We start from the raw sequence: 7,674 nt of genomic DNA, 5'->3' as shown, positions 1-7,674 counted from the left end.
ATTAATTTGACCCCTCGAGTTTGTCTTATTAAGTTTTTTCGACCTATAAATGTGAAATGAATAATTGGATAAGCTTCACAAAGTTTGTGAGTTTGTCAGCGTAAAAGTATTATAATTATAAAAGTAGTAAGGTTGGGATCTTCTATAGAGTAAATGTCAAAACTAGTCATGAATTTATGCTCATTTTATGATTTTGGTCCTATATTTTATTTTTGAATTTTTGCATCCTGAATATTTTAACTCCGATCACAATTGATCCTACACTAATAATTCCGTCAATTTTCAAACGGTTTTCATCCGATTTTGATGGTTTTAACAGTCCCATTTGAGTTAATATTGTTTAAAAATTAGTCAAAATCGGGTTAAAATCGTTTAAAAATTGATGGAATTGTTAGTATGGGAATAATTGTGATCTGAGTTGAAATATTCAGGATGCAAAAATTTAAAAGATAAAATATATGACCAAAATTATAAAATAGCATATGTTGATGAGTTTAGCCTTTACACTCTTTCTAATAAATTAGAAGCTAAATTATTTTAAATTGCAATCAAATGGAGTATTGTTTTGGGCCTACCGAATTCAAATTTGTGCTTTAAGGTGAGGGGAGGCTTTGGTTGGACATTTGATGGAGTTCTATTTAATTAGTGGAAGATGAACTTGTTATTTAAAAAATTAAGTAATGGAGTTCTTTACAAATTTGATACTCGTTGTCTAGGTTTTCTACTGAAAATTCTTTAGATTTGAATATGTTTGAGGCCCATAAACAAACAAATTTGAAATCTATTTGAGATCCAAAAAAGTGAGAGAGGATTTCTTGCATTACACGAGTATTTTTAAATCTGAATAAATCTTTTATTTTATTTTAATAAATATCGAATCGGGAATATTACACAATCCAAACTATGTTATTATCCAATTTATATTCTTTCTATTAAATAAATTGCTATTTTTCTGATGACTATCATAGTATTTTTTGGCTCGATAATATATATATGGGACAATTAAGCTCTTCGGGGTCGACCACCACCCCTCCGGCACCCTAAATGTAGTGGCGGATCTAGGATTTATAAACGGAGGGGGCGAAATATATATTAGTAGGTTGGTTTAGGGCGAAAATGACAATTTTATTTTCAGGGCAAATGGAGGGGGCAGATATGGTAAATTTACATCCGGATGAAAGGAAATTAGTCGGGGGCAGATATGGTAAATTTACATCCGGATGAAAGGAAATTAGTCGGGGGCAACCACTCCGCCACCATTGAGCTAAACTGGACAAGATATTTAATTTGACTATTGTGACACCTTGTATCTTTGTTGTAGCTTGGAAGTCTTAACTTAGTGAAACGATTATTTAATTAGGTGAGATTAAATATTTCGTGGAGAAACACTGCATGCGCGCGTAATCATCAAGTGCTATGTAGCAAGACAACTAGCACGTCACACACAAGAAAAAAGAGGAATCCACTTGATACAATTGCACCCATCTACTCTCCTATATTAATTACTAAAGTGATTTAGTGGATAAGATTCTACTCAAATTTTAAGGATTCTTAATAATTTCAAGATGGACAATATTAATCTGTCATATAGTTACAAAATTTGTTACATATTTTAGTTTAACAATTTTACTTTCCTTTTTATGTATTGTAGATGCAGCAAATTTGGACATTTCTCATTGCGTCACTAAAAATGTGTTACTGCAAGACATTTTGTTGTAGTGTAAAGAATTATCTTAATTATCAAATGGAGGTTTATTAAATTACAGTATATCACAAATTATTTGGTAAGTTTTTACGAAAAAAAGTCAAAAAAAATTCAATGTTATTGATATTGTACTGAAATATGTCCTCGCCATTAATATAATCATGCAATGTCAGCGTCATTATTAATATTGTTGTCGTCGTTTTCTCACCAGTAATATGCTGTTTACTGGCTAAATTATTCACACATAATTAGGCCCTAAAATCTCATCAAGATTGTTATATGATGTTAGTAAAATTATCATTATTATTATTACTGTTAAAAATAATCAAGAATTTTAAAACTCGATTGAGCACCTTCGGGTCTACTCAAACGCTGCCTTTAAATTTTCAATTTATTTACCAATAAAAAAAGCTAGTACTCTTCATTTTAAATCCCAACTAAATTATAAAATAACTAAAATTGGACAAAATTCATACGTGTGCTACTTAAGAAAAGTACACCACATGGAACATAGAATTAGTCATTAAAAGTGAATAATCACACATGTTACATCACCTTTTCCAAAGTGCAATAATCAAAGATAGCATTTATAATACTATAGCCTCCATCTTTATCGTAAAGTTCATATATTTTGCATATTTCTCTAAGCAACGACTGGTGTTCTATTTTCCAAGTTAGATAGATAGCCTTTTACTTCCTAACACTATATGAATCAAATTCCACCCAATTCCTTCTTCGAACGCTACGCATAGGTTCAAACACAAACAATCTTCATGGGTGTTAGTTCAATTTTCATGACTAAGTATCCTATGATAATCCATCTAAGATTAAATTTTTAGATTATGAAAAAATGGTCAAATTTTGGTCCGTCCCACACTTATCAAAATCTGAAAAGTAAATCATGAAAGATGAAATTTTTGCAATTATATCATCTTTCACTTTTCCGACAATCACGAGCTGATGTGATAACCTGTATGAAATAACATGTTTTAAATCGGATGTCACATCAACGCGTAATATGATAGAAAATCGAAGGATGAGATAATTGCGATAATTACATCTTTTGTGATTTATTGTTCAAGTTTTGAAAAATGTGGGACTGACCAGACTCCGATCATCTCTCGTGATTTGTTTTGCAATTTATCCTAAAATGTATTTCAAACCTATATAGGAGTAGATGCTATGAGAATAGAGATACTAATTTCAAACGCGATGCTATTATACTCCCTTCCGTCCCTAAAGAGTATGAACATTTGGTTCGGTATGAGTTTTAATTCATAATTAGAAAAGTAATAGAGAGATAGAAAGAACAAGTTTTTAAAGTATTGTTAGTGGAGAATGAGTCACACCTCATTAGTGAGAAATGAGCTTTCAAAATTATAAAGTTGATACTTTTTAGGGACGAACTAAAAAGGAACTAGTTCATACTTTTCAGGGACGGAGTGAGTATAGCTTTTCACATATGGAAGGTTGGAGAAGAAAATTCATTTTTTTAAAGAAAGCCAAAACAAATTGCTTGGTATTGACTTAACTCAAATGTCTAAAGTCACTTCTCATTTTAACACAAAAAAAAAAAAAAGAATCATAACATTACATTTGCTTCAACCTTCTTTTTAACTAATTTCAGTTGTGATTCATGTAACGCATCACCTACTGAAGGGTGGGTTTCTTACATCTGATCCACCAGCAAACCATATTGCTTCATACAAAATATTTCCAGTTGTTGTGCTGCCTTTTTCACCACAATCATATATCTACACACGCACATTTTGTAGGTTCATTATTAGCCTTTGTTCAAATTTTGTTTCCTTCAAAAATGAGGGTCAGAGCTCAGAACCCTCTAAATCTGAAGCTCCTCCTCATTATAGTCACCACATCATCTCTCCTCCTATTCACTCTCAAATCAACCTTACCATCATCCTCGTCTCCGGCCGGTTTCCTGTCTAGGAAGGCGAAAGGCGGCGCGGGGTGCTCGCCAGGGAAGCTGCCGACGTCGGTGGCGGAGGCGCTGGTCCACTACACGACGTCGAGCATCACCCCGCAGCAGACGCTCAAGGAGATCTCGGTGACGGCGAGGGTCCTCGACCGGGCGTCGCCGTGCAACTTCCTCGTGTTCGGCCTCGGCCACGACAGCCTCATGTGGCACTCGCTCAACCACGGGGGACGGACCGTGTTCCTGGAGGAGGACGCGGCCTGGATAGAGCAGATCAGCCGGAGATTCCCCATGCTGGAGTCGTACCACGTGGCGTACGGGAGCAGGGTGAGCGAGGCGCGCGGACTCATGGAGGCGGGGAGGGGGCCCGAGTGCACGGCCGTCGCTGATCCGAGGTAGTACTTATTTGTTATAGAAAGTGTGTCGATAAAGTTGCTGAAATGTGAGTCATACTTTTATATATTCCCTCCATTTCAGCCTAAGCGAGACATTTCATTTTTTGCCCTGTTTTGAGATTTATATTATTGTCTCTCTTACTGAATTTTATCTCAACTTTAACTATTTATCATCATTTTTTTAAAACAGGGCAAAAAATGAAACGTTTGCTTAGAATGTGATAGAGGGGGTATTAGTTTTATAAAATACGAGTGAAAATGAGTTGGTAGAATGTAAGGTCCACTATAAAAAATGATAAAAGTGAAATGGAACATTTAATATGACATCCAAAATGAAAAACTAAGCCACATAGTGGGGACGAATGGACGGAGTATATATTAATAAAGTAACAACATTATAGGCTTTGGGCTATGAACTTGCATCCTTTTATTAAGATCATCATAGATTTTGGGTTATGAATTTGTATCCTTTTGTCTATGTTAGTTAATTAAAGTCCAATTATAATTAATTAAAGCCATATACTCCCTCCGTCCTACTCAAGATGACCACATTCTTGAGTGGCATGAGATTTTAGGAAGTGTTGTTAGGTGGAATAAAGTAGAGAGGAAAAAGGTAGTTGAATATTTTAATGAGAAGAGAGGTGAGATGAGGTTATTTCCAAAATTAGAAAGTAGTCATCTTGATTGCGACAAATAAAAATGGGACGGAGGGGGTATCTTATTCATTCCATATATATTTCAGGTACTCGATGTGTCAGTTGGCGCTCAAGGGGTTGCCCAGCATTGTCTACGGCGTGGAGTGGGACGTGATCATGGTGGACGCGCCCACAGGGTACTACGATGAGGCACCGGGGAGGATGTCGGCCATCTACACAGCCGGGATGATGGCTAGGAACCGCCACGGTGGGGCCGAGACGCATGTGTTTGTGCATGATGTGAATAGGGAGGTGGAGGATCAATTTTCGCGGGAGTTTCTTTGTGAGGGGTATATGAGGAAACAACAGGGGAGGTTGAGGCATTTTCTTGTACCCAGCCACAGGGATGATCCCAATAGACCGTTTTGCCCTTTAGTTCGAACAGCCGCTTGATTTTATCATTTTTTTTCTTCTTTTTTGGTTTTGTGGCTCTATGTAGAAGGAATTGAATTTGTTGATAAATTTTGATATATAATGGGAGATGAATAAAGAATAAGATAGATGGGTGAATTGCGTATAAAGGTTATCGTTTAGGTAAATTTTATACAACGTCGTTTTCATTAATTTAATTATTTTTAATTTTTTTAATTAATTTGCGACATTAATGCTTGTATTTTAGCATTTCGCTATTTGGGGCTCACAGTTTCAACTCGCAACATTTACAACTCGCTGTTAGTTGGATTAGACTTCACAACTTTAAACTGTAATTTGGGTATTAACACTCGTAATTCGGATCGAATGGAGTATAAGGGCAACAACAACGCGGCTCGTTGTTGCCTCGGACTTGTGCGGATTATCGTGTCATTCGAAAATTGTCAGCCTTAGTCTTACCGTTAATGTTAGTAAGTCATTGTACAAATTAGCTTAACACGACACGATAATGACCAGATAAATGATATTACATGATTAAAACTTGTTATAACATAATTAAAACTTTATTATGATTAAAATATAAATAATAAAATTAAAATATACTTCCACCATTCACGAAAAAGTCTCATTTTGTCATTTGAGATGTTCACGTAAAATAGTCTCATTTCTAAAAATGGAAAGTTTAACCATCTTACTTTACGAATTTCTCATTAAAATTTGTGTAATCCACAAATGAGACCAATTTTCGTAGACAAGGGAATAATATTTTTAATTAATATAAATAATACCCCATAGTTTTATTTCTTATTGGATAACCTGAATCTAGCAGTAATCATCATGTTCTTATTGAGTCATTTTATTTCGTGAGAATCTGTTCGTATAAAAAATTATCAGCCATATTAGAGCACTCCCAGTGGTTAGGCTTTACCGTCGGCGAAAAATCGCCGGAAATCGCCGGATTTTCGCCGGGTGTTGGGGTGATTTCGGCGAAAAATCGGCGTTAATTCTACCGATTCATCGCCAACTCCCGATTCATCGCCGATTTATCGCCGAATCATCGGCGCCCACTGTAGCGCGATTCGGCGATTTTCGGCGATTTGTGATTTTTTTTTTTTTTTTTTTTTTTTTTGCAACCAACGGCTATAATTCCTACACTATATATAATTCATCCTCCTCCATTCATCACACAATCTTCATTCTCTCAATTTTTCAATCTCATTATCTCAATCTTCAATCTTCAAAATTATTAGTTCAAGTAGGAAAAATTCCCGAAAAGGTAAGGGCAAAGAGCCGAGTACGCAAATTCCCACGATGAAGCAAATCAGCAGTGGATGAACTCATTGTTGTCGATGGGTTCTCCTCCCGGCCAATATCCATATGTGGGTCCGTCCCCCTCCCTCTTAGTTTTTTAAATATTTATTTTTTATGGTTTTTTATTTGTAGTTTTTTTTTTCTCGTTGTATTATATTTTCCAATGATTAATACAACGATGAATTGTTCATTATAAATCTATTTATTAAACACATTTGTAGGGAAAATTAAACAATATTAAAAATGATGATGTAAAAATGAAATGTTGAGTTAGGGAAAAATAAGGGAGAAATAAGGGAGAAACCATTGGAGCAATTGGCTAAAAGTTGGCTAAAAACTGGGAGATAAATTTTAGTGCTGATGTGGCGCTGATGTGGCAGGAGTTAGGGAGAAATAAGGGAGTTTTTAGCCGGACCATTGGGAGTGCTCTTAGTGTATTCAATATGGGTTTGGATCCCCTGTTGTACATTCAGCCACAGCAAGGAAAGTTGTTACATACACTATATTATTTGTACAGGAGTTGAAAATAATACTCTTCCCATCCTAATAAATATGAAACGTTTATTTTTCGGCATGAAATTTTATATAGTGATATTGTGAGTTAAAAAAAATAAAGTAAGAGAGATAAAAACGTTTCATTTTTAATGGCAAAAAAAAATATAAATATTTTAATAACATAATCGTAAATGGAGTATAATATTAGCGGGTATCTAAAACCATTCAATATTGCAAACTTTGTTGATGTGGAAAAAAATGAGAAATCACATCACTTTCCTAAGTGTTTTGTTTGGAAATGAACACGTCATGAGTAGCAATTCTAAAATTCTGCGCTAATCCATATATATTTTGGCATTTGATCCTTTATTTGTCTGTTTACTCTTGTCTTGCTGGTTTGATGCATAAAATTTTCTCACTTTTTCTTGTCCTAAAAGCAGGTCATTATTACGTACACATTTATAACAGCTAATATAATTATAATTATTATTATTATTATTGAATTAAAGATTTGGAAACCGAACTTCGATCTAATCATAAATATAGGACTTAGTAAATAGAATACAAAAAAAAGAAGGAAAAAATAAAAGAAAAAGAAAATAGCAAAATACAGTGGATATTTTTACTAACGTGCGCCTCGTCATGGATAAACACTGTATTGATTAACGTGCGCCTCCTCGTCTCCGGTAATCTTTTATTGAAGATTTTACGTAAATATATATACATAAAAAAATCGATAACAGAAGCATGATGTGAGCTGTAAGCTGT

At 34.7% G+C, this 7,674-nt stretch overlaps 1 protein-coding gene across 1 annotated transcript; it reads left to right on the top strand.

Moving 5' to 3' along the window:
* Nucleotides 1-3,475: 3,475 nt before the first annotated feature.
* On the top strand, nucleotides 3,476-5,238 carry LOC125219203 (glucuronoxylan 4-O-methyltransferase 1-like). The gene is made up of 2 exons (XM_048121120.1): nucleotides 3,476-4,033; nucleotides 4,776-5,238. The coding sequence occupies exons 1-2, from the start codon at nucleotides 3,522-3,524 to the stop codon at nucleotides 5,119-5,121; spliced, it is 858 nt and encodes a 285-aa protein (XP_047977077.1). The 5' UTR covers nucleotides 3,476-3,521; the 3' UTR covers nucleotides 5,122-5,238.
* Nucleotides 5,239-7,674: the final 2,436 nt, after the last annotated feature.

The sequence above is a fragment of the Salvia hispanica genome, chromosome 1 (genome assembly GCF_023119035.1).
Source record: "Salvia hispanica cultivar TCC Black 2014 chromosome 1, UniMelb_Shisp_WGS_1.0, whole genome shotgun sequence".
NCBI lineage: Eukaryota > Viridiplantae > Streptophyta > Magnoliopsida > Lamiales > Lamiaceae > Salvia > Salvia hispanica.
Note: the sequence above shows the minus strand (reverse complement) of the source record. Positions and strands in the feature narration are given on the sequence as shown.

Excerpts from the sequence above, each read along its gene's own strand:
- LOC125219203 (XM_048121120.1), top strand. The coding sequence starts at position 3,522 with ATGAGGGTCAGAGCTCAGAACCCTCTAAATCTGAAGCTCCTCCTCATT. Across the intron at positions 4,034-4,775 it reads ACGGCCGTCGCTGATCCGAG|GTACTCGATGTGTCAGTTGG; the intron begins GTAGTACTTATT and ends TATATATTTCAG.